This window comes from Meriones unguiculatus, chromosome 8 (assembly GCF_030254825.1).
Source record: "Meriones unguiculatus strain TT.TT164.6M chromosome 8, Bangor_MerUng_6.1, whole genome shotgun sequence".
Classification (NCBI taxonomy): Eukaryota; Metazoa; Chordata; class Mammalia; order Rodentia; family Muridae; genus Meriones; species Meriones unguiculatus.
Window position 1 is genome coordinate 3,730,630 of NC_083356.1, and position 26,840 is coordinate 3,757,469.

The 26,840-nt window shown below is 56.4% G+C and overlaps 1 protein-coding gene across 2 annotated transcripts; it reads left to right on the forward strand.

Moving 5' to 3' along the window:
* On the forward strand, positions 1-26,191 carry Faim2 (Fas apoptotic inhibitory molecule 2). 2 transcript variants are annotated; one of them, XM_021634952.2, is made up of 12 exons: positions 1-246; positions 2,482-2,677; positions 6,184-6,251; positions 6,587-6,651; positions 7,015-7,068; positions 13,248-13,298; positions 13,544-13,583; positions 14,057-14,094; positions 14,564-14,651; positions 14,849-14,944; positions 16,450-16,503; positions 25,519-26,191. In XM_021634952.2, exons 1-12 carry the CDS (start codon positions 232-234, stop codon positions 25,666-25,668), a joined length of 915 nt encoding a protein of 304 aa, XP_021490627.1. In that variant the 5' UTR covers positions 1-231; the 3' UTR covers positions 25,669-26,191. The 2 variants fall into 2 exon arrangements, with proteins under 2 accessions (XP_021490627.1, XP_021490626.1); XM_021634951.2 differs by having other exon boundaries at positions 4-246; positions 6,148-6,251.
* Positions 26,192-26,840: the final 649 nt, after the last annotated feature.

The window sequence follows — 26,840 nt, forward strand, 5'->3', positions numbered from 1 at the left end:
ACACACACACACACACGTCTTGCCCGGCTCTCAGGGCCGCAGCATCCCGAGTCTGCAGCACCATCCTCCCCCACCCCCACCCCCCGTGTGCGGATGGTACGCTCCGGTAAGCCTGGCCGAGCTGCAGTGGATGTTGCTAGAATCCACGCGGAGGAAGGAAGAGACGCAGGCAGGCTGCGGTGACCCAAGCGGCCACCCCTCGCGTCAGGGACCCCTTCCTCGAGAGACACCATGACCCAGGGAAAGGTAGGGGCATGTCACCCTCCACTCTCTGGCCCCCTGCCTCCCTGCCATCCTGATAAAGCTTTCCGGACCACTTTTAGCATCCTCTCCCGGCTCCAGTGCAAAGGTCCTTGTGGTCTTTGCTGATGCCAGAGGACCAAGCAGCCCGTTTTAAGGAATGGGCCTAGGACTGCTCCCAACCCCAAGGCTCTCCTCGCCTCTTCTGTCGCTTGCCCCCTCGCCCCTTTCTGTAGCATCACAGAACTCTTCCAAGGCGCCCTAGGCCCTGGGTGAAGGAAGGAAGGAGGAAAGGAAAAGGAAAGGGAGGAGAGAAAAAAGGGAGAGAGAGAGAGTCAGTCCTGCTTGGGAACCAGGGTGAACCCTGAGGGGCAATGCCTGTAGCTCTGCCTTCAGTGCTAGATCCGTCCACTTTAAGGTGGTCTTTCACTCCCTCCAAACACCCCCCTCACCTCCTTTCATTATTCCTCTCTGGATATCTGTATACATCCCCTGCAGTTGGGAGTTACTATGGCAACCCTGCAGCAGGATGCTTTGGTTTGGTTTTCATTTTGGTCAGGCATGGGACTGGATGGAATAAAAACATATTCTGTCCCCCAGCCCCAGCACACACACACAAACATTATAGGGCTGAATTACCCAGACATGGTAATAGCAACAGAGGGCCTGGTAGTGACTTGGCGAGTGCAGATGGCTTATGTAACGTCAACAGCCTGTGGAATTATACAACCGCCAGGGCCTAGGATGAAGGCAGAGGGTCCTCTAGCCCTCGGTTTACGGGTGCTAAGGACTGGTCAGAAAAAAACTAGAAGGCTCTCCCTACACCTCGCTTTTTCCCTCTGACCCCAGCCTCAGAGCTAATGGCATCCCTCCCAGACCCTTAGACCCTTCTGTGTCCCAGCTCCTCAAAGCCCTCAAAATGATGTCATTGGGTGCGTCCTGCCATTGGCCAGATGTCACTTGGGAATGTCTTATGTGAGAGGCGGTGGGGCCCCAGAGGGGGCTGAGCAGAAGGGCTGGGGCAAAGGCAGCTCCCTTAGCCATGCCCCCTTCAGTCTATGTAATGAAAGGAGTCAGGCAGCCTGGATTCCAGGTCTCTCTCTGTTCTAGTGGTAGGTACCTCTGTTCTTCAGGCCCTTGCTCCCAACCCTCGCAGATCCAGTGGTCTCTGGGCTGTAGAAGGACTTGGAGTCGGGCTCTCCCAGATTGTTCCTCCGCAAGGACCACCCCTCTTCCTCAGCGGCCTGTCAGCCTCCTGCAGCCACACGGAAGCTGCGCTTTCTGAGGCCTTCTACTCTATCCCTGGCCCTCACCATGTTGCCATGTCCACTACAGGGGCTGTATTGGAGTGTCCATGGACTGGAGGTCTTAATCTGCCTGGAGCACAGTTTCCCCTGGGTCTCCATTCCTTGTCTCAGGGGAAGCAAGGGCTGAGTCTTCTTCAGCACTCCCAGCTGCAACACTGTTGTTTGGTTCTGGCTGGGGAAGGCTGTTTCTGCAGGGCCTGAGTTCCCTCTGCCCTACAGGCTCATTTCTTTTCTCCCCATCTCTCTCTCCCCATCTCGCTCTCCTCCTATATTTCCAGCCCAACAGAGAGCAACCTATCCCCAAGGACTGAGCCTGAGCCCTGCGGCCCTGGGCATCACGTGTGGCCCTTGGGATTTTAGATGTCGTTCTTTCTGTCAGATTCTGGGTTTCCTTTTGAAACTGGTTGAATAGCCAGGCGTGGTGGTGCATGGCTTTAATCCCGGCACTTGGAAGGCAGAGGCAGGAGGATCTCTGAGATTGAGGCCAGCCTGGTCTACAGAGAGAGAGAGTTCTAGGACAGCCAGGGCTGTATAGTGAGACATTGTTTCTCAAACAAACAAACAACAAAATAAAGATAATGTAAAATAAAACTGGCTGAATCCAGTTAGCCAGTTGGGAAGTCAATGAAACGGGAGAAACATCTGTTCAATAATAGGATCTCCTATGGGTCAGGCCCTTCCCACAGGGCAACTGTAGGCACACGGAGGCCCAGCCCCCTCCCCGGGTGGTCACTCCTGTAACTTTTCTGCTTCCTGTCTTATTCTTGGCCACCCCACCCCTGCTGAGCACAGTTCCTTGGGCTGTGAAGCTGGGGCGGGTCTTCTTTGTCCCCCCCCCCAGCACAGGTTGGAAGAGCACTGAGTCAGACTCCAGGAGTCAAGGGGCTGGAGTCTCTGCCCCTGGTAACAGTCTCCCTCTGCCTCTATTTTACAGCTCTCTGTGGCTAACAAGGCCCCCAGCACTGAGGGGCAGCAGCAGGCAAATGGCGAGAAGAAGGAGGCCCCGGCAGCGCCCTCGGCACCACCCTCCTATGAGGAGGCCACCTCTGGAGAGGGGCTGAAGGCAGGGGCCTTCCCCCAGGGCCCCACGGCTGTGCCTCTCCATCCAAGCTGGGCCTATGTGGACCCCAGTAAGTCTCTCAGCAACCAGAGGCTGGAGGGGTAGAGGGAGCAATGGGCAGATGGAAAGCCTGTAGGAGGAGGTTGTGTACACACCACATTCGAGGTACAGCCGTGCAGAACAGTTGACACTGGCTTCTGGGCTCACTGTGAAGGTAGGTCAAGGAGAACTACGAACGGGGAGAGACGTCCTGTCGGCGTGCGCTCAGCTAGAGAAGGGGGGACTCTTTACAAAGCACTGAGCCTGGCCAGCTGGAATGGGAACAAAAGCCAAGTTCTAGTCTAAAAAGGCCCTAACAGAGTCTGGCAGTGGGGACACACATCTTTATTCTTTTTCTTTTTCTTTTCTTTCTTTTTTTTCCAAGACAGGGTTTCCCTATGAAGCCTTAGCTGTCCTGGACTCACTCTGTAGACCAGACTGGCCTTGAACTCACAGAGATCCACCTGCCTCTGCCTCCCGAGTGCCGGGATCAAAAGTGTACACCACCATGCCCAGCAACTTCTGTAACTCCTGCTCTCCTGTCCAGGGGATCCGACACACGCCTTTAATCCCAGCACTAGGGAGGCAGAGGCAAACAGATCTCTGTGAGTTTGAGGCCGTTAATTAATTAATGGTCCTCATAGAAGGAAGAGACACAGACCAGGGGTTGGCAGAGATCAGAATGTTCAGAAAGGGTTAGTGTAGGGCCGTGCCCTGACCTCCACTGTGCAGGTGCCCTCGGAGTGGGGTACAGAATTTATACAGTGACTGGTTGTCAGGCCGCTGTAAGACCTAGGGTTTGCAGAGATGAAGGGGCTGGGGTTCCCCTCGCAACCTCTCCCCTCATCTTCCCACCCTTCTCGAGGTTTTGCAGGGGGCAGGCACAGCATGAGTAGGTATGTGGGGACTAGCCTGTGTGGCTGGCCAGGCATCTGTCACCAGCATCTCCACCAATGGTGACACTCCAGGAAACCAGCAGTGTGGCTCCTCCGTGTCTGGCTGAGCAGCCTGCAAACCTTTGCCACTGGCTGTGAGAAGAGACCCACAAGTCCTCAGCTGAGGGCTGGTGAGATGGCTCAGCAGGTAAACACGCCTCTCCACCAGAGCCTGATGACCTAAGTAAGTGTCCTCCCCAGGCTCCAGGGCAGATGGTGGAAAGAGAGAACTGGCCCCTGGAAGATGACCTCTGACCTCCACACGTGCTTCCTAGCATGCACGCACCCTAATGATAAACACACACACACCCACGTGTACATACACAGTCGTACAAGGCGCTTCCATAGAATCATAACACACGTTTTAAATTTTCACCTTTCAGACCTTTCAGGGTTTCTCTGCTTCCCCTCTGCCACCCCTTCCCCGGTGTGACACTCTCAGGTTCTAGAAGGGATCTGAACACAATATTACCCCCCGCCCCCCGCCCAACACAGAGCCTCTGCTCGCAGAGCCCCTGACACAGAGACTTTCTGCCCACAGAGCCCCTGACACAGAGCCTCTTCCTGCAGAGCCCCTGATCTTAAGTAGCCTGCGCCGCTTCCAAATATATCCCTCGGTCCAGGGCCCAGCTACCTCACTCTAGTGTGTCCAACTGGAAGGTCAATGAAGGTGTGGTGTTGGGAGCAGAGGAGTATCCTTCGCCCTCTTGTTTCTCCTGCCCTGGTTTCAGGGACGGAAGCCTTATTTAAGGCCTACCCTCTAAGCAGCTGTGGCAGAAAGGAGGCTGACCCTCACCGTCAACAGGTGGCGAACACTGGGGCGGCCTGGGAAATGCCTGAGCTCATTCCCGGGGCTGCAGAGTCCTGTCCACGCTGAGTGCTAACGGCCACAGAGAGCTGGTCAGCTCCCTGCACTACCTGGTGGGCTCTCCAGGCTTCTGAAGTCTTTCCCTCCAGCCCCACTGTCAAACACCCCCTTTGACCCACCTCTGCCGCCCCACAGCTGTCTTTCTGATATCTTCTTGCTCTCCCTGCTCTGGTTCCAGAATGAACTATCTCCCATCCTCCCCCACCCCTCCATGATGGCTGAGGCTCCGAGGACCAAGCTCTGCCATATAAATGTCGCTTCACTCTTGTGTCCCCATTGCTGTGCCTTGACACTCCAGCTCCCGAGACCAAGAGTCAGCAAGGGAAAGCTGAGCTACCTCACCAGCCCACGGCTGAGGGCTTAAAGGTCCCTTCTCACAGCCAGTGGCAAAGGCCCTACAGGCTGCTCAGCCAGGCATCGAGGGTGCCACTGCTGGGATCCTGGGATCCTCCACTGGTGGAGACAGGGGTGACCTATGTCTGACCAGTCAGGAAAGATTCCATGCAGAGCTCTGAAGAGTGTCTCAAATTAGCGTGTGAGGAGACAGACAATGAATGTTCCTTCAGAAGCATTGGGTGGGCTTGGTCTGGGGCAAGCAGGCAGGCGACTGAACAAATATTGTCAGGCTGAGAAGTGGGAGAGAAGGAAGATCAGGGTAAGGAGGTGGCTGGAAACCGCTGCTCACCCTGCCATTGTTAAAGAAACTGAAAATCGCCTGGCTTGGTGGCACGTGTCAAAAGAGGGAAGCAGGAGAGCTAGAGATCCAAGGTCACCCTCAGCTGTAGAGTGAACTCAAGACCAGCTTGAGACCACATCTCAGGAACAAAACAGAAAAGAACTTGAACTTGAGTGAACCACTGAAGAGCTCCAACAGGGCAGTGCTGTGGCCATCTTTGAGAGACTAAGGCAGAGGCTGTTGCTGGGGAATAGGGAAAGACTAGCCAGACCTGATGGGGATAGAAGAGGGGACCAGAGTAGATCCATTTGGGGCTTGAGAACAGCCCTAGAGAGGGAGCCCGGACAAAGACAGCGTGGGCCCCAGCAGGCAGAACGTGCAGACCTTCTGTTTTACCTCATTTGGTCCCTGTGAAGTAGGCCCATTGCCCAAACCAGGAGACACTCAGAAGGCTCAGGGTCACACAAGCTGTCCCCCATGCTGGTAGATCCACCTGTGGGTCTGTTTGGCCAGAGCTCTGGGGCCAGGCCTAGACCCACACCCACTGCACTCTTGCTCTTTTTTGGCCTCCTTTCCCACCAGCCCCCACTGGCCCTGGTTTGCAATTGAGCACCAGCAGGCTCAGCACCTCTGCCCAGCCTTTGATCCAAGGCCTTAGAGCAGCCAGGGTCAGAATCTTTGGTCCTAGGACCCCTTGACTGGCTGGGAGAACTGGCTGTCCAGGAGCTGGAGTGGCAAGGTAGAGGCATGAGGACATGGAGAGAAGAGACATTTGTATGGCAGAACTTGGTCCCTAGAGCCCCAGCCATTGTGGAGGGGGAGGACAGGAGATAGCTCATTACTGGGATCAGAGCAGGGAGAACAAGAAGTGATCAGGCAGACAGATGTCAGGGTGGCGGGGGGGGGGGGGCAAAGGGGGCGCTTGACCATGAGGCTGGAGAGACCTCAGAAGCTTGGAGAGCCAGGCTGACGGGAAGGCTGGGCTGGTGGGGAACCCTCACGGCATCCCCCCACCTACCCAGGCAGCAGCTCCAGCTACGAGGGTGATCTCCCCACAGGGAACCACGCGCTCTTCACCACCTTCAGCTGGGATGACCAGAAGGTTCGCCGGCTCTTCGTCAGAAAGGTGACCGCTTCACCCATGCTCTGGAGAGAGGGCGGTGAGGGGGCGGAGCCCTGGATGGAAACCCCTAGAAGGACCCTGGACCGGCCTCTGCCTGCCCCCTTCTCCTGCTGCCTCACCTCACAGCTCCCACTGGCTTGTGCTGCTGAGGTGTTAGCCAGGGCCCCTGCTCCCTGTCCTCCCGGCTCCGTGGACCGCTCCACCCGAGGGTCTGGCAGAATTGTCCCTCCACCTGTCTGGATCTGCCCAGTGACCCCTGTGAAGGAGAGTGTCCAATAGGGTGGTCTGGGTTCTCTGCTGGGGCTCAGCGGTCCCTAAACTGACCACCCCTCCCTCAGGTCTATACCATTCTGTTGGTTCAGCTGCTGGTGACGTTGGCTGTCGTGGCCCTCTTCACATTCTGGTGAGTCAACTGTAGACTGATGCCTTCCAGGAGGGCTGTGGCTAGGCTTGGGGTGGGGGCACTCCATCAAACCTCTCTTGGAATGTCCACTTGGAGAGACGAGGGGCCCATTGGTTCTCCTCAGGCTGGGGAAGAATGGCAATTGTGCACCATGTGAGAGGTTTCTCAGACAGTGTGGGGTGGGCCCTCCAGGCCGCAGGCCTCTGTGAGGCATCACTTGGCACGGCTCCACAGTCATCCATGCAGGCCTGGCCATCTAGAGCCTGGTCTTGCCTCCTTTCTCTGAGCCCGTGTGGGGCAGGCACAGGCACTGAACAGAAACAGACCAGGGGTAACCTCTGACGCTGCCCGTCTTTTTTACAGTGACATCGTTAAGGACTATGTCCAGGCCAACCCAGGCTGGTACTGGGCGTCCTAGTGAGTATGCCCCCACCCAGGCCCTTTCCTAGAGATGCCCACTGGGCCAAGCCACAATAGTCCCACATCCCAAGGGGAGGACCTCAGAGGCCCCCAGCATGGCCAGGGGTGACTTTTGGATTGCTCAGATCTGGCAGGACAGCTGGAATTGGGGGTTAGGGGTCAGCCCCTACACAAGTTGGCGAGGGTGGGGCTAGGGCCCTGGATGGAGAGAGGGCCGGTATCTTGACCCTATGAGGGAAGGGGCTGGGACACTTTGACCTCTAATGATAATGTTGCTGCTCCTATTAACATTGTTATTAATGCTTATGAAATTATTAATCATAAGGGCCACCTCTTAAAGAGTGCCTAATTAAGGGCTGGGCATTGTTTTGTGTGCTTGATATACAGTATTGCATTTGATTCTCAAATCTGCTGGTTATGATTTCCTCAGAAAACCTTAAGGCTCAGGGGGGTTGGGTAATTTGCCCAAGATCACACAGCTAGTCAGTGGCGGAGTTGAGTTCAAGCTAAGACTTGCGCTCTTAATCCCTCTGGCTGGCAGATGCTGCTGCCTGCCAGCTGCTTGGCTTCTGCGAGTCTTGGACTCTTGAGGGAACATGGCAGGCAAGTTTCAAGAGGAGGCTTGATGTTGTAGGCGACTCGGACCCTCCCTCCCGGTAACTAAGGAACGGTTGTTGGTGTTCCGGACCAGAACCATCACACACTCAGAAAACCGCCCTCTCCGTGGTCCCCGGTGGCACCCAGTGTGAGGCAGCTCTGTGCTGGAGCTACCGGGCAGGAGGCCTGTGCCTGTAGGGCAGGGTAGTGGGTGGTGGCCGATGCAAAGGAACTTGCTCGGGAGTTGTTGAGGGCGGAGGTGGTGCAGACCAGGGCTGGGAGCTACAAGAGAGGAGCAGCTCGAGCAGAAAGCTTGGGAGTGAGAGCACTGCGGTGTGCTCCCTCTGTTAGGGGCTAGGGACAGAAGGCCATCTCAGTGGGCAGTGGGGCCCTAGGAGGCTAAGCATCGTGACACAGCATGACAGCGGAGCCTGCACACTGGCTGGCCCAGCCTGTTCTTGAACAGGGGTCAAGTGTGGAGCTGGGCTCAGCACGAAGGCCCTGAGCCACCAGAGCCTGGTGTGGTCTTAGAGTTGGCACAAGCAGGCCACAGGCTAACTCTGAGGAGGCTCTCGCTGGGATCCCAGGAGTAAGGGCGCCCATACACAGAGTCTTTCCTAGGACACAGGACAGAGGGACAGCCAGCTACCCAGCAGGGAGGGCTGAGTTCTGGGGAGCTGGAAGGTGCTGTGTGCACAGCTAAGGAGGCCCCAGGGACAGCCACCTCAGCCAGCATGCAGCGGGTTGGCATGGCTCCTGCAACGTCAGCACCGTCTGGCAGACTTAGCCCCCTCTCCCCCGAGACTTCAGAAATGGTGTCCTGGGCCCTTCTTCTATGACGCAGTCTGTGGGATTCCATGTCCTGAGTTTGTAGGGGCAGGAACAGTTCAGGGAGCTGGGTACAGTCCAACTGTGCTGAAGAGGTAGGGGCAGGGAGGGAGGGAGCGTCCTTGGAATGGTGAAGGTCGAGAGGAAGGCAGTGATGGGCTAGGCGGGAACAGGATGGAGAGAGGAGGGAAGTGGGCATGGACCTTGTTCTCCTGGGATGCCGCGCAGTTCCAGCACCAGCGCGTCACCTCTTCCTGCAGAAGGTAGACTTGAGGGTCCACCCTGCCCTCCACAGCCCTGTAGTCTCCCCACCCTGCCCCTGCCACTCACCTCCTCACCTCCAGTGTATCAAATGCTCCCCGAGGGCTCCCTTGTTGCTTCTTCCTGTCAGAACAGCATTCGGAGCAGAATAAAACAGCTCTTTTTAATGCATAGGGCGCAATGCCAAGTGTCTCACCCCTCTAACAACCCTGCCAAGCAGGTGCTGTTATGATCTCCGTTCCGCAGGTGAGGAAAATGAGGCAAAGAGAAGCTGCTTCCTGAACATCAGAGCCTGCTGTGGTCTGCTGGCCATAGCCCCGATGCTAGGACAAGTCAGATGGGAAAGGGCTTGTCCCTGGTCTTCACCTGAGTCCCATCCCCATCCTGACACTGAATAGACTGGCCCTGGCCCTGGGGCTGAGGCTTCACAAGAAACCAATTGTTCTCACTCACACTCAACCCCTCTCTTTCCGCCCCAGTAGCCCTGGCTTTCTCAAGGTCCCTATCGTCTCTCTCCATGGCTTCTCTCCTTATTGTCTGATTGCTCCCACCGAGCATGGTGTCTGTAGCAGAGCAGAGGGCTGAGAGAACAGCAGGCTGAGGAGGAGAAGTGTGAGGCTAGGGCTGGGGTGGGGGTGGCTGGGGAAGCTGTCAGTCAGCCAGCTTCTAATGGCTGTAAGCAGCACCCATGCAGGAATCCAGTCCTGCGCCAAGCCCATGCTCAGTGCCAGGGTACTCGTCACCGGAGATAGGATAGTTCTGTGGTCTCACATATGCAGGAGGGTGGGCACAGCTCTGGCACCTGACACCCGGTTGCAGCGGAACCTCCAGGCTGTAAGCCTCAAGTTGCTGCACTGCCTGCTTTGTTACTGTTTCCCGTTCGGCCTCTTCCTTTCGTCCAGGAGTAGTTGAAGAGCCTGGGGTCAGGCTCCAGGTGAGATGGCAGGAAAAGGAAGTCACAAGCTGGCCTCCAGCTGCTGCAGGGGAGCAGGGGCCGGGTGAACTGAGCTGACTGAGGCAGGGGTGCAGGCCACAGTCAGAGCTGTCTGTACTCCAGAGGAAGCCATGTGGAGGCAATCTCAGTCTTGCCAGTGGAGTGGGGGGCATGTTCTGGTTGTGACGAGAAGGGGGAGGGTGGACGAGGTGACTGGACTGTGCTGTAGCTAATGCTGGACTTTTACTACTTTGTGAGTTTTCCTCTATCCTCCCGGTTTTATCCCCTATCACTAGATAGGAGAGAAAGAAGGATAGCGTGGGGAGAGAGACAAAGCTCCTTGAATCTAATTTCTTCCCAACAACCACTGACCCCAACACTTGGGGCCCTAGTATTTATACATACATATATATATATACATATATATATGTGTGTGTGATATGTGTATATATATATATGTATGTATGCCCTCTGAAAAGTTCCCAAGTGTCACACAATCACACAAACTATTTGCAGCTGGCAAAATCACTCTTCCACTAGAGCATGAGGCAAATCATAATCAGCTGCTCCAGACAGTCTGAAGCAGCCCCAGATCCCCACACCTGGGATCAAAACAAAAGCACATTCTGTTTTATTGTTGTTTGTTTGTTTGTTTTGAGACAGGGTTTCTCATGTAACCCTGGCTATCCTAGAGTCGCTTTGTAACCAGGCTGGCCTCAAACTCACAGAGATCTGCCTGCCTCTGCCTTCCAAGTGCTGGCATTGAAGGCGTGTGCCACCATGACTGGCCCTAGATCTATGTTTTGTTTTGTAGTGAGAATTCCAGAATTCTCATTACACATTGCCAAGTCTTTTGGGGAAACGTGCGATCTGATCAGCCTAAAGCATGAAGGGTGGAAGGCGGGGCTGCAGGAAGGCTGTAGTCCCAGTCAGAGAGAAAAGAGAAAGAGGTGACCCAACTTCAAAGGGAGGTGGAGATGAAGGGAAGAGTGAGGTCTGAGTGGGAGGCTGAGCAGGTCCAGGTGATTAATTGGGCGCGGCAGGGCGAGCGCCAAGAATGATGCTGAGGCCTCTGGCTGGGTGGCTTGATGGTTGCATGCTGTCCTTGGCAGTGGGGGTTACAGGAGCAGAGAGAACTCAGAACTTGGCTCTGCCGCAATGAATCTGGTCTGGGCAGCCAAGTGGATGTTCTGATGTAGTGCTAAGAAGGAAAAATGCAGATCTAATATATGGGTTCTTCCTCACATACTTTGAGCCAGCCTGCCTAGGGGGAGTGGGACAGGAGAAGTCTGCTTTGAAGAAACCAGCTCCCTTAGAAGCTCCTTAAAGAAGGAGTGGCCAGGAAGGGAGGAGGGAACCCAAAAGTGTGTCATTGTGGAACCAGGGAAACAATAGGAGTGATCAGACATGGAGAAGTCAGGTAACTTTGGGACCAACAAGTGACAGCCGAACTCAACAAGGTCACCCTGATGTGACCAAGCCAGCTCTCATTACCTGGGGCTGAGGTCAGGTTGTCTGGGCGGGTTGAAGTGATGGAGAAGAGATGCTGTGGCTGCGGACTTTCTAAGTAGAGCTTTCTGAGAGGGCTTACGGGGTCGCTGGAGTGAGAGCCAGGGAAGATGCTGATGGAGATGGGCAGAGGCCAGGGAGCTTGACGTGGAAGATGAGGTGACCCCAGCTTAGGTCACTGGGCTTTTGAGGGCCTGGCACCCATAGCCCAGGTTGGGGGCATTGGCCTGGGAAACGGATGAGGGACAGGAAGCCGGGGAGTGCCACGTGAGGTTTGCAGGTGATGGGTCAGGAGCCGCACCTCATTATCTCAGATCTTTCTGGAACACAGCAGAGAGCGAGGCAGCCTGGGAGATCTGGGGAAGGAGGAGGCTGTTTGGAATTGCTGCTATGGAGGGCGGGCGAGATGCTGAGGAGATGGGAAAAGGGTGGCCATGCCGTGCTGAAGGGGAAGGTCACACGTTGGTAGGCTAACTGTCTTGGGAGGTCATCCACCATCTTCCATTGCCTGGTCTTAGCGCCTTGCTTTCCAGAAAGCTCTTAGCCGTCAACCGCCCGCTAGCCACTTGCCACTGGACCTAGCTTACATGATCCAAAAGTGGATTCCACTGCCTGCTCTGCCAGGCATGGGTAGGCCAGCCCGTGCCGAGCCCTCAGCCCTGTAGGGCAGAACTGTGGTAAAGCAACCAACAGGATGGCTGCAGGCAGCAGCGAGACAGGCAGCGCGCGGCGGCGGTTGGAAGGCAGCGGCCCGCATCTGGAGCATCTAGGTTTCAGTCCTTCAGCAACAGGCCAGCTTCATGACTTTGGAGAAGTCACCTGACTTCATCTTTAAAGGAGAGCATAGTCCATAAAGAAGGGAGGATCGTGTCCATGTTTATTTATTAAACACTGTTAAACAAACAAACATCAGCCCAGGTCCCCTGGTCTATGTAGACAGTTCCAGGCCAGCAAGAGGTACACAGTGAGGTCTTGCCTCAAAAACTATACATAGAGAAATAATAAAAAAAATGGACCCAGCACACAAAATATATTCTGTAGTGACTTCTAATTTGCCTTTTGTTTACCTATTATTTCTGAGGCAGGGTCTCACATGGATTAGGCTATTCTTAGACTCTGTAAGTAGATCAGGATGACCCTGAATTCCTGATCCTCTCATCTCAGCCTCCTGAATGAATGCTGGGATTGCACCACACCACAACGCCCAGCATGTGCTTTTATTAATTAATTAATTATTTGTAATGCTCATGTATGGGTGTGCGCATGTGTGCGCGTGGATCGCTGTGGGTGTGCGTGTACATATGGAGGCCGGAAGCCTCCATAAGTTTTGGGTGTCGTCCTCAGGAAACAGAGGGTGTCACTGCCTTTGAAACGTGTCCCTGGCCCGGAGCTCTCCAATGAGGCTGGATGGGCCGGACACCATCCTGAGCCCCAGAAAGCCTCCTGGCTTTGCCTCTCCAAGAGCTGGGACCCCAAGAACACCCCACCATGCCCAGCATTTTCACCTGGGTTCAGGGCTGATGGCAGATCCTTGCGCTTGCTGGCCGCGCGCAGCTGGGCAGGTGGCCCCTGTGTGTGACTGGGCAATCTACTCAGCCCCCAGGGAAGGAGCTTCTTAAGTCTCTTAGCCGCGTGGGGTGGTGCAACTCTGCCATCTCAGGACGCAGGACGCTAAAGTAGAGGATCCATGGGCGCTCAAGGCTAGCCTGGACTGCGGAGTGAGTCTCTGCCTCCGAACACAAACACATCACCACCAACAAAGGTCTCTGGGGTCACTCGGGTTGAGTGGAGAGAGACAGGCTGTAACTCCCAAGATTCCATTTTGCTAGAAGTGGGCCCATCCCACCAACAAGAACCTTCTGTTTTGGGGACTGGACCACCGCACTGCCCATTGCCCAGTCCTAGGATGACCATGCCCTTCCCTCTGCTCTTGTCCTGCCTGGTGTCGTCTGGGTAGAGGTGGCAGAGCAGAACCAACCAGGAGTAGGTAGCGGCCCTCGTGAGCGAGCCTCTGACTTGCCCACCTCTCTCTCTCTCTCTCACACAGTGCCGTGTTCTTTGCTACCTACCTGACCCTGGCTTGCTGTTCTGGACCCAGGTATGATCATGACTTAGGGGTGAGGGTACTTGTGGAACTGTGAGTAGGACCTTAAAAATCAGCTCTGAGCCCTGCCTTCCATGGGGGGGGGGCAGTTGTCACAGCCCTGAGAGGGTTTCATCCCTCTCTGAACTGGTCCCAAATGGGCCGGCCTCTCTGCCCTTCACCTGGGCCCTGGAGGTGGCTGGGTGGCTGGGGCGGGAGGCAGAGAGAGCATGCTCTGAAACCCGCGGCTTGCCTTGCAGGAGGCACTTCCCTTGGAACCTGATTCTCCTGGCCATCTTTGTAAGTGACAGGGCCGAGACGTGGACAGATGCTGAGAGGGGATGAAGGGGGGACAGAGAGTCTAGACTGGGACAGCAGACATGAGGTTCCCGGTGGGACGGGGCTGTCAAGCCTGTCTTCTGCCAGAACATCCCACCTTCCCTTTCTAAAAGGGATGAAGCCCCCCCTCACCTCCCCGAGCTGTGTACCCGGTCTCTTGTCCTCAGGAGACTGTGTGCCAGAACTAGGATAATGAAGATTGAGGGTTCTCACTGGAAGGACAAGGCTGCCTATGAAGGGACAGCCAGCCTGAGGAGCCTGCAAGCTGGCCACGGAAGCACTGTAGCCTCAGTCCAAACAGAAACCCGTAGGGAGTGAAGCAGGCTCTGCACAAGGATTGTGTGCATTGAGTGGAGGCCCGGGCTAGAACTTGAGGATGCTGGGGGCCCCCAAGTCCATACACAGTAGCTTGTTCACCTTGCTCTCCCTTTCAGACCCTGTCCATGGCCTATCTCACTGGGATGTTGTCCAGGTAAATGGGACAGGAATGGCCTAGGTAGGCATGCAGCCTGGGTCTGGCCACAGCTGAGGGGATCTCCCTGCAAACCCCATCTTTCCAGGGGGCCCTCGGGTGGGGGAGGGACTTGATCGGACAGGCCTCCTTGGCCCAGGAGCCGCCTCCTTCGGCACCACATGGCCAGTGGCTCCAAGACCCGAGTAGGCTGATGGGGTTGGCATGAGGGCTGATGGCGGATAAGATGATAGCACCCACGCTGTGGCTCTAAAGCCGGGGGCCACAGACACCAGTGTAAACTCACCTCCCTCTGCCTGTGCAAGATCCTTCACCTCAATAGTGAGTGTCCATGACAGAGAAGCAGCGTGTGGGAGGCCCTGGGGACAGGTTAAAGAGCACAGGTCGAGGGCAGCTCCCGGCAGTCAAGGGGGGTCCTGGGAGGAGGGGTGGGGAGAGAGGACTCCTGCTGACCCCGGCCTGTCTTCAGTTACTACAACACCACGTCTGTGCTGCTTTGCCTTGGCATCACTGCCCTCGTCTGCCTGTCAGTCACCATCTTCAGCTTCCAGACCAAGGTCAGCCGGGTGCCTGTGGGCAGGGGAGGGCTGGGGGCTGAGGAGGGCAGGGAGGGCTGGCGGCTGAGGATAGGCAGAGGCCTGAGTGGGCACGGGGGTACCACCTGGTCAAGCGATACGCTGGGTTATGGGGTGACTGCAGAAGTCATGGGTCTCGGCCTCTGGGCCCAGGGCTGATGGCCTCCTGTCCCCTGCAGTTTGACTTCACCTCCTGCCAGGGCGTGCTGTTTGTGCTGCTCATGACCCTCTTCTTCAGTGGACTCCTCCTAGCCGTCCTCCTGCCCTTCCAATACGTGAGTGCCTGGCCCACCGCCCCGTGAGGAGGGTGGGGATGCCGACCCCTCAGGGCGCCATGCTCTCCGACCCCTGCAGGGCAGGCCGAGAGACAAAGCCCCGTGGCCCGTCACCCTGTTCAGCCCTCCTGGCACCTGCCCCAGGTGTGCTGGCAGCATACGCAAGCAAACAAGGAGGCTTTTCTTGGCAGGCCTGGGCACCTTCCCAGCTCCGTGAGCCGCATCCGGCTTCGCTTTCCCTAGCCTCCCCTGTAGGTGGAGGGAAGGGGAAGCGGGGCTGGAGCTGAGAAAGATACACTGGGGATCCAGGGACTCAGCAGGCTCAGTGGACCTTCTAGGGGACCAGGCAAGACCAGAGGCCAAGTCTGGCTAGCCAGGCAGTGGGGCAGGAAGTACTCCTGGACCCATCTCACAGACCCCCACCTATCCACCCACCCGAGGGAGGGCTCTTCCCAGGTCTCCTGCTGGTATCTGGCCTGTCTGGAATCTTGCCTACTGTGTAGGAGCTGTAGCCACCAACACTGGGGGACAGATTGCTTTGACCCCTGAGGACAGAGGAAAGGAAGCGTTGGGTCTGCTCAATGGCTGCCTCTCTGGCCACATGCGGGACCTGGTCTCCCATTGCCTCTTGCCTGCCAGGCTGGGATGGCGTTCTTCATCCCCTCCAACCCGCTTCCATGCTGGCCAGCCCCAGCCTCCGGGCAGCTGGCATCCAGTCTAGAATGTCAAGATTGATTCTGGCATTTCCTTGGCTCTTCCCAGGATCCTGTTGACGAAGGGAAGGGCCAGAGCTGGGCTGGTGGCCTCTGTGTGTCGAGGATGGGGAGGGGATTACAGGAAGGAGCCCCAGAACTTCAAAGAACCCTTTATTGACCCATGTGGAGCAGACGGGATGCTTTTGTTTCCAGGAGACGTCTAGAGAGTTTTCTGGAAGGGCTCGGCGAAGGGTGGGGCTAACATGGCACCGAGTAGTTGTGGAGTTTGGATGAGCAATCGGGCGGGGGTGAGCAGAAGCTGGGAAGGGGCACTGTTCCGGCCTCCAGAGGCAGACTCCAGATGCCTCCATCTCCATACCTGCCCTTACTAACTCTTCCACCTGAGCCCGTGCTCCCGTGCTCCCGGGGCAGAGACAGAGCTCTCTGTGGAGAGACAGATGGACTCTCGGGTAGAGCAGTCCATGGATGGGGACAGCAGGGGGAGCCTAGAGCCAGACCCAGGCTGAGGGGATGCCTGGCAAACAGGGTGAGTCACCCTGGGCCAGCCTGAGCCTGGGGCTGCATTTTGAAGGAAGAAACGCCAGGCCAGGTCTGTGGGAACTGTCTGGGGTCTCTCTGTCCCACCACTGTGAGCATCGGGAGAATCAGTCACAAGCCTCTCTCAGCCCCGGGGCTCCTGAGAGGAGCCGCTGCGCTTTCCCCGTCCTCCGGATGGCCCCACCCCTGACCTCTGGCGCCTCTGCCAGCTGCCCTGTTTACATGCTGACCCCATCCTTCCTCTGCCCACAGGTGCCCTGGCTGCACGCCGTCTACGCCGTGCTCGGAGCGGGTGTGTTCACCTTGGTGAGTCTGGCCCGGCTCCCGGGCCACCTTCCCACTCTGTGACTCTCAGGCCCTCCCACCCCGTGTCTTCCTCGGGGTCTCTATGGAAGCCTTTCACAGCATCTGAGGGTGGGGCTGGGGCAGTGCCACCTTCAGGGAATGTGTCGGTGACCTACTCCCCGAGCAGGGCACAGAAATGTGAGAACAGGTGGAGGCTGATGACCAGGGGGCTGAGGTGACCAGACTAAAGAGGGGGGCCTTCCCCTCCTTCGGGCAGAGCACGGGGATACCCTGCTGTGTGGTGAGTTAGTAAGTCCTAGAGCATTCTGGGAAGGTTGACTACCTGGCAAAAGGCTCATGTTAGAAGGAACCTGTCTTCTACTATTCTTGACAAATTCAGTTAACAGGAAGGGTGAATTTATTTCTTTATGTATATCTTTACTTATTTGCCCTTTAAAGACAAGTGGGCCTTGAACTTGCGACACCCCCCCCAGTCCCCTGAGCACTGGTATTGTAGGCATTCACCACACCTGGGCCTTAGCTAATATTTATTGAGCGCTCACTCTCTCCCAGCAGGCTCTTTTGTTCTTAATCCTCACACCACACCTAGCTGATAGGTTCCACTCTCCTGAGATCACACTGCAGAGGAAGCTCGGAGACGCCAGGTAACAGGTCCAGGTCAGGCCGGCATCCGAGGACATGGTAGGACCAAGCTGGGAACTCAGGCACCTGGCTCCAGAGACCAAGTGGGAGGTGCCTGGAAGTAGATGCCCAGGCAACATGGCCAAAGACAGACAGAGACCTGCCCAAGGCAGCCCAACTTATCCGTCAGTCAGGTGGACCCCAAGCACCTGGATATGTGTCTCAGGATGACCCATGGGGCAAGCATGTGTCCAGGACATCATGGGAAGCCATCCAAGGAGACGTCTAGTACCAGTGACGTAATGGCCAGACCGCCTCTGTCTGGTTCTCTCAGCCACACTAAGTGGCCAGGGCCCAGCTTTGCCACAGATTCCAGAGACTCGAGATATCAAGAATGTCCAGCACTTCCCGGGAGACAGGCAGCACTGACGTGAGAATTGCCTCTTCTGCCCCCCGTCACGGTGGTGCACACCTGCAATCCAGGCAGGAGGATTACAGGTCGTGAGCCATCCTTGGCCACATAGAGAGTCTGAGGCTAGCCTTGACCACCCCCAGACCCCGTCTCAAAGCAGCCCTGGGGTTAAGGAGTTCTCAGTCTCACTACCACAAAGGCCAGATCCGGGACCAAGACTCAGTGCCATTCGCAGTCCCTGCTCCCTAGGAGAGGAGGGACTTCCGGCTGGGACTTGGGTAGAGGATGAGCAGGGCCGCCCAGCTGGGATCAAGGAGGAACAGCGTGCTTTAGGGCTATGCACTCAGCCTTCCCCGGGTCTTTACTGAGCATCTACTGTGTATAAGGTGCTGTACTCCCTGGCCAGAAGCGCCGGTCGGGAGGAAGAGCCCAGTGCTTGACACTGTGTGAGTGCTCAGAAAGGAACCAAGGGCGTGTTGTCTTGGAATGGGAGGACCGGAAGAGCTGAGCACAGCAAGCCTGCCTCTTGCAGGTGTGAAATCCACGTTGTACACAGATCAGGCAGTGGTGCTCAGTGGTCGTGACGCCTGTGGGTGTCCAGTGACCTCGATGTCCTGCACATCAGATATTTATGTGGTGACTCATAACGGTCGCAAAGTTACAGCTTCGGAGTGGCAAGGAAAATACTTTTGTGCTTTGGGTCACCTTAACATAGTAGTGAAGGGTGAAGGGTGTAGTGAAGGGTGGAAGCATGAGGAAGGTCGAGAGCCGCTGGTCTGTTTCCTGAGAAGTCAAGCAAGCATGGCTCCAGACCAGGGTCCCAGCTTACCTCAGGCTCCTGCCATGTTCCCAGTGTCAGTGGAGGCCCCACTCCTTGTGGACCCCCTAAATCCTAAATAAAGCGAGGTGGCTGGCTACCCTAGGGTGCCCTTCTCCTGGCTCCTGGACCAGTGTTCCTCCCTCCGCTCATATCTTCTCAAGTAAAGAGCAATCCCAGAGAGTGGGAGGGGATCGGGATGGGAGGAAGGTGAGAGAGCAAATTCCGGGGTCGACACAGACCTGGCAGTATTGTCAGGAGGCCTCAGAAAGCCGCTATGGCTAGGGACGGGAGAGGAGTCAAGCCAGAGCAAGGAGGCTGGGGAGTTGGAAGACAGTTGAATGCCTGTGGAGGGTCAGGTTGCAGCAAGCTTGTGGCTCTGCAGCTCTGCGGCTGTGCATGCAGGTAGGGCTGGGTGGATGGTAAGCCTTTAAAGCTATTTAATAATCTCTCCTGTTATTAGAATAATAAAAATAATCCTAGCCATCCGTTCCACCCATGGCGTTCTGTAGAGCACTTTCACGCCTATTGCTTCATTTCACCTCTCTCACAAGCCAGGGGAGGAAGCAAGGCGATGTTGTTCTAAGAACTAACTGCCTTGCACGCTCGAGGCCCTGAGTGTGAAGTGGTGGGGCTGGCAGTCTCACAGCCAGAAAAGGATAGGTCCAGGCCCAGGACTGGGGTGTCCTGAAACTGCTCTTCGGTGCCTCTGTGGTCACCTGGGAAGGGGAGAGGTATAGCCATCATTATCATCATCTCTACCATCATCACCATCATCTCCATCACCATCACCATCATCTCCATCACCATCATCATCATCTCCATCATCATCATCATCATCATCATCTCCATCCTCCTCATCATCAAGTGTTGACTTCTCTTCTATACTGTTGTGTCAGCATGGAAACATGCTATAATTTCCCCATCTAAAGAAATATAAAGACCACAAAATACGCTTAACCCACATCTCCCTAAAGCTCTTGTCCCATATGGCAAAAACTCCTTAGGAATCCATGCTCATCTTCCACAGCACCCCCTCCACCCTTCCCCCATTTTCTCTGTGAGCCTTTTCAATGCCAGGCAGCCCCAGCCCTCCTTGGCCTAGCTCAACAGAATCATTCATTCATTCTCCCAGAAGCATCCTCCAGGCCTCCAGCTCCTGGTTTTTGGGTAGGTGGCCCCATCGTCACCTGCCCTGGGTCCCTGACTCCCCTTTTTGCAGAAGCCCGGGAAGCCCACAGTGTATGCTTTATGCTGATGACTGCAAGCTTACAGGAATGTCCAGCTGCCTGGTCAACATGGCCCTTTGAAATCCAGCAGACCCTTTGCCCTAACTAACGCATGCCAACAGCCTGGGCGGCTCTGCCTCTGGGTTATTCGTGCAGCCTCTGTGCGTTCCCGCTCAGGACAAATTCCTTGGCTGCTCCACTCCTTTCCCAACAGCCTACAGGTCAGACGCAGCGGCCAGTCTCACGGCTCTACTCTTTTCTGGAGCCTAACACCCCGCTGGGCTCCATGGCCCTGCTTTCCCAGTGTCAGGTACAGCTGCCTCCCAGCAGGCTTGATGCAGTGCCCGCTGCAGCGGGCAGGAGTGGGAACCTCCTGCTTGGCATCCTTGGATGGTTGCTTCCCACGGCCCCTTTGGCCTCCCCCTCCCCCACCGCCCCCTGCTCTGTGTCGCCTGCTGAGGTCCCTGGCTGCCTAGGCTCTTCCACACCCAGGACTCCACGCGGCCCCCGTCCCCGAGACTCTGCCAGCTGTCCTTCTACCCTTCCATGCTGGCTCCTTCCCAGCAGCGCTGTCCCTCCTGCCGGACTCCCAGTCCTGCAGAGCTCAGCCTCTCCCCCTCCGACAGTCTGGGCTTTTCTCATCGGTTTGGTTTTCTGACTTAAGGGAACTTTACACTCTATGGGGGTCGGGCTCACCCAGCACTCTGGCTTGGGCACTGATGTAGCCCCAGCTCCTGGGATAACACAGTAGACACCCACAGGTGTTTATGGGGTGAACGGATGCCTGAGGAGTGAGGTGGGGCTAGGGCACGTCCTGTGAGGTGCACATTCGGCCATCTCCTGAGCTGAGTCACAGGGAGGAAGAGAAACTTCGGTACCCAGTGACCCCCATAATGTCTCATTCAATCAACGCATCTCAAAGCCTTGGTTGGGATCGTCATGAAAGTTACGTAAAGAGTAGTTGGGAGAGGGCATGGGTGGGCCTTCTGTGTCGAGAAGGGAAGACAGGTCCCAGCATGCCAGTCAGAAACTGCCCCAGAAGTAAGGCCCCGTGTCTTAAGCTACCCCAAAGAAGGTCCGGCAAGGCTGAGGCAGCTTTCCCAGGCATGGGACCCTAGAGGCTTGGGTGTTGCTAGAGACAGACTAGCCAGGCCTTGACCCCACCCTGCAGTTTCTGCCCAGCCCCACATCTGGCCCATGGGTTTACCTTTCAAGAAAGCACCCAAGGAGGGGGCACTCGTGGGAAGAGACTGGCAGAGCCACTCAGAGCCAGTGCCTCTCGACTGAGTCACCCACTTCTACGGGCATTTCTGTCCTGGCACCTATCAAGGGTAAGGGGTGAAGCTGAAAACTCAGGGCTTCCTGACAATGCGCCTGGGAGGGCTGCTTCTCAAGGCTGGACCAGACCCCAAGAGGCCTTGGCTCCCATGCCCGGTGGCCCTACCATGAAATCTCTCCAGGTGGGAGCTGAGGGTTGTGTTTGCACCTCTTCTTACCTTGTCCTTAGAGCCTGCACACACACACACACACACACACACACACACACACACACACACACTCACACACGCCATCATACACACATCCCACTTTGCTCCTCTTGGCATTTGGGGGACAGCTGTCCTCCTGGCTGTGTGATGAGGGCAGGCCAGTTGTACTCTGGGCCCCAGTCATGCCAACAAATGATGGGAACAGTAATGTGACATTTCTCACCTAGGCTTAAGTGAGTGTTTAAAACCGTCACAAGCCCCTGTTTCTCTGTGTTTACAAGTTGTGCTTTGCAATATATGAATATGTCTTTTCCTGAGTTTCAGCTTTTAAAAGTCTTAAATATGGATGAAGCAAACATTTTGCCCACACTCCTTGTCTTCCCCAGAGGCGACCGCGATGGGCAGTTGCTCTTCCTAGGCTGTTCTATAGACAGGCTTGTCTGTATGCGTGTGCTTGTGTGCAGCTGTGTGATAAGGACTTTTCTGCAGGTTGCCTGCTTCTCATGGTTGCAGATATCAGAGCGCTTTCCGCCTCAGCTCCGCGTCGGGTTGGTTAACTGGCCCCTTGTTGACAGCTGAGTGGTTTCCAGGAAGGCTCTGTTTGGACCCGCCCTGCAGCCCAGGGCTGGCAGCTCTGTGCTGGCATTTCTGTAGGACCGACTCCTCCACACGTTGCTTCTTACGCTGGTTCAACACCTGGTGGCCCCAGCTTCTGTCTGCTGATGGTTTCTCCGTGGTGTGGCTGTCCCAGGCCTAGGCGTCACCTGTCAGGCTGTGTTTGAGGGAGGGACAGATACAAGCCTGATTCCCAGAGCAGCAGGGTCGAGCAGAGTCCTTAGATCATAAGTTCTCAGCCTGTGGGCCTCGACCCCTTTGGGGCCATCAAATGACCCTTCACAGGGGTCTTGTATCAGTTGTGCTGCATATCAGATATTTACATGATTTATAACAGTAGAGAAATTACAGTTATGAAGCAACAATAAAATAATCTTGAGGTTGGGGGTCACCAACATGCGGAACTGTATTAAAGGGTTGCAGCATGAGGAAGGGTGAGGAGGTTGGGAAGGTTGAGAAGAAGGCTGGATTAGACGCAGCCCTGCTGAGTGGGGGTTCGGACAGAGGCCCTCGGGCCCTCTGCCCTGCCAGGGTCCCTGCCAGCCCCCTCTACCCCAGCTCCCAGAGCAGGGGTGAGGGTCAGCTTCCAGCACTAGACAAGTGGCCGTCAGCAAGCCACTTTCCACTCTAAGACCCCTGACCTCCTGGACCAAACAGTGACGCTGCCCACCCACCAGGGCACAGGGACCCTGAGCTACCGACGCAGGACCGTGAGCTACCGCGACAGCATGTGCAGGGCTGTCCATACAGTCACACCCGTTACTCCTGCTCTAGCCCCGCGCTGCCTCTGACCCCATCCCACCTGCTCCTGTGTTTAGCTGGCCTCTAACTCACCCAGGGGCTACCCTTCCAGGTGTCAACAGCTGGGCTCAGTCTGCGACAAGTGTGTTAACTATAAACAAGACGGTCCGCTGTCAGCTCAATGCTGGCAATACTTTTCACACCTAGGGGGATGCTAGCCAGTCAGGTTCCACCTTGTAATGTAGGCTTATAATGGGATTTTTTATAAACATTTGTGTGTGTGTGTGTGTGTGTGTGTTCACATGTCACAGTGCATGTGTGGAGAGTAAAGGCAACTTCTAGAAATCAGTTCTCTCCACTGTGCAGGTTCCAGGGATCAAGCTCAGGCCCTCAGGCTGGTGGCGAGTACCCTTACCTGCCGAGCCGTCTCGCTGGCCCTTATAGTGGAATTCTGATGCTGTCTGTTGCCTTCATCAAACTGTCAGTTCTTTGAGGGCATGTAGGTGCTCATTAAATATGAGTGCGCGAACAAGTTAACCGCCCCCAGGTGGCTGTCAGGAAGGAGGCTACAGCGGTGGGTGGTAACCCATTGGGCAGGCCTCCCTCCCCCCTCCACATCCCCCACACCCCCACCACCCGCCCCTCCCGCTAGCACCAGGTAGAGGAGCGTCCAGGAGCCAAGGGCAGGGGCAGCAGGGGCTCCACTCTTCCCACCAGCCAGCTGTCCCGAGAGGCCACTGGGTGTGTGCCCCTAAGGGGCACCCCAGGCCTGACAGGGTCCAAGCCTTCTAGGTTGAAAGGTTCGGTTTCATGAGCTCACCCAGGGGTGACCGGGCTCTGGGAAAGCAACCAAGCTCTGCCGATTGATAAGCCAGCTCAGCGATTTATTAACTGGTGCTTGGCAGCCGGGCCTGCTCAACAGTCCGCAGCACCTGAGCTGGCCCCTCCGCCTGCTGCAGAGCCTGAGCTGGCCCCTCCGCCTGCTGCGCTCTGCAGAGCATGGCTCGCTGAGGAAGCCAAACCTCATTCTGCAGTGAGTGTGCTGGGAAAAACGATAGTGAAGAATTATGCTAGCCGATGCCTCCGAACGGCCAGGGGTGGCATGAGCGTTGCTGCCATCCTGCTTTGTAAAACCAGGGCACTGAGGCCATCTGGCTAAAGTGACTCCTGAAACAGGGAGCAAAGACTCAACCCTCGGCCTTGCAGCTTCGGTCGGAGTTCCAGGGGCCCCCTCAACCCTCCCCACCGCTCCCCAGGGGATCCTCCTGTTAAGGCCACACAGGCTCCCCTCGGGATCTCTCGGCCTCCCCATGGATGCCGGAGCCACCTGAGCCTCATTAGCAGCGTCTGCCTGTTCCGGAGAGGGTGCTGCTCCGGAGGATGCAGGGGGAAAACCCCAGCGACAGCCACCATTAGGCACCGGCTGTGTGCCGGTGTCTTGCTCATGGTACAGTCGTATGGCCTCACAGCCCCATGAGACAAGCTCCCTCATCTCCTTCCACAGCTAGAAGTTCACAGGCCAAGTAAGAGAGCGGGTGTCTTGCTGGGTCCCGCAGCTGAGTGAGAGGCAGGACAGAGTCTCCGAGTCACGCTCCTCACGCGCTGCATGCCGGGCTCGCTCCGGGCTGCTGTGTTTTGTGGCATTGGCATGGAGGGCAGCGGTCCTCCTGGGCTCCCTGTGGGTCAGACACGGAGCTGTGGAGCAGGTGGAGGAAGGGGACTGGGACATGCTGCAGCCTCACTTTGGGCGAAGGCAAGCTTCAAGGTCAGGCAACAGCTTCTTCATCACAGCACTCCCGCTGCTCTTAACTCTTCATTGTTCACAGCGGCCCACAGGTCCCCAGGGCCTCCCAAGGTCTGCCAGGGTAGCCAGTGCCCACACCTCCACACCCCAGGGAACATGTCGCCCGTCCTAGACACCTTCCTCTTGAACAATCAAGGGCTCCCACTCCATAATACTAATTATAGCGAGCCCAGCTTTCGAGTCATTATCTGAGCGTTCTCCCCACTAAGCAGCGGGCTTAGGCAGAGCACTGCACATCTGGGTCCCTCATTGTCCCTGGCATGCAGCTGTTACCCAGGGCCTTTACATATGTGTGTCGGTGTGAGAGGAACCCAGGAATACAGGCCTTCCATATACATGTGAGGTGCAGCTAAGCCCAGAACACAAGGAATCTAAAACCTCCGAATGCGTGGACTGATGGTTCTGCCCTGTTTTAGACACTAGGAGACTTTGGGGCCTCAGTCCTCCAAAAGATGTCCCCACCTGCCTGACTTCATGTGTGCAGGGGTTTCTGCTGCCAAGATGGACAGCTGTGAGGGGGAGGCGGAGTTCCTGTGGAAGTGGGCAGGGCTGGCAGGAGTGGTTGGGGACAGCGGGGACCTTGTGACTAAGGGAATCTGTGTAGAATCGTCTAATAGGCCCAGGAGGGAGAACAGAAAAACACATGAATCCTGGCTACTGCAGAGAGCGGCAGGGTGCAGTGGTTAGGTGTGTGGATGATGGGGCCGGCCTGCTCAAATCCTGGGCTTGCTGTTTCTCCACAGGAGTAAACTTGGATAAATATTTAACATCTCCGGCCTCAGTTTCCTCCAGTGAGAACAATTCTACTGAAAGGAGCTGATGTCTGTAAAGCCTAGAACAGGCCCCTGGATTACCTGAAGCATACATTTACCCTCAGACACAGAGCAGGGCCTGGGGCAACAGCCAGCTCCAAGACTTCAGGAAGCCCTCCCTACCTGCTGTCATGTCCACACAGGACAGGCTCCTAGTTAACCCTGGGCTCTGCAGGGGCCAGTTTGTATTACTCTCATCTCACTGACACACTGCGACCCCCCAGACTCGACCCCCCAGACTTGAGCTTCAGATGGCAGAGATCCTGCCTCCCTGCTGTGTTTCTGCCTGGAACAAAATAAGTGCTCAGTAAACAGGCATGGGTGTGATTAGGGGTTGGAAGGTCTTGGGGGAAATTCTGAGCTCTGGGCTGTTGCAGAGGGTCACTGAACAGCCAGGTAATAATGCCAGCAGCTTGGTCCCCTTAGTGCCACACTGACCTGATAATATATGACTTCTCCATTTTGCCTCTCTTCCAGTTCCTGGCATTTGACACCCAGTTGCTGATGGGTAACCGCCGCCACTCGCTGAGCCCTGAGGAATATATTTTTGGAGCCCTCAACATCTACCTAGACGTCATCTACATCTTCACCTTCTTCCTGCAGCTTTTTGGCACCAACCGGGAATGAGGAGGAGCCCTCCCCACCCCCACCTTCCTCCAGAGAATGTCCCTTCCCTGTCCTGTGACCCTCTCTGTGCTCCTGCAAGACCAGATATAAACTTGCTGTGGCCAGCCTGTGAGCAGCTGCTCCTCCCGCAGCCAGCCCTCGCCTTGCCCTCTGCCGCTTGTATATATGCCTTCCTCGGGGGCCCGTCAACCCCTGAGGTGCCCCGGGCACCCAATTGCATCTTCCAAATGGGACAGTCAAGGCTGAGGGCATCTCTGGGTTTGCAGACCCAAGAAAGGAATGGGAGGAGCCCGGCAGACTCCCAGGGGTGGGAGGGGCACCCCAGGAAGCCTTGGCTGAGACTGTGACCCCACCAAGTCTTCTAGGACTCCATTTTCTCTTTCAGGTCAAGCAACCATGCTTTGCAAGAAAAAAAAAAAGGCAGAGGGGACATGGCTGGGACGTGAGGACAGGGGTGCTGCGGTGTGGGGTGAAGCTGTCCCTCCTTGTTCTAAGACCTGGATAATATAAAAGGTGGAGGAGGCCACTGCTTCCGTTACATGCCTCGGTTTGCCCTCCTGGGTCTTCTGGATCATAGGATAGGGATGGAGATGTGCTAAGTGCGGGCCTGTTCTGAGCTCCCAGGCTAGGGAAGGCTGGAGGACTGAACTGTGGGCAAGCCATGAGCTGCATCCGCTGGGGAGAGGTGTGACCAGGACCCCATCTTTGTCTCCGCCCTGTGCTGTTCTCACAGGCTTGCAGGAGCGGGGGTCTGCTAGAAGCCATTCTACCTGCTGGCCTAGCCTTTCCCTGGGGCCCCCTTTAGTCCCTACCACAGCTGTTTCCTCGGCCTTCCCCACCTTCTGCTACATCCTGTCTTATCTGTAGCCAGGCCTCCTGACGCCCTGGGAGTAGAGGCACCCCTGTCCCTTCCACGGCCTCCCCAGCCGCTCGGCCCAGAGTGCCTGGGCCCTTGCCCTCTTATCTCTCCAGCTCTGTAATTTGGAAGCTGTCCAGCTAATGGTCACAGCCAGGGCCAGTCCCTTGAGCCTGTCCCATGTGGGGAGGCCAGGGCTCCTTATCAGCCTCCGGGGGGCTGGGATCTCAGGCAGAGTGTGCGTCAGGCACCCTGCCCTGGCTGAGAGCCTGCTGCAGTGGGGGCCGGGGGCCACCCCTGGGGCAGTGTGCAGCCC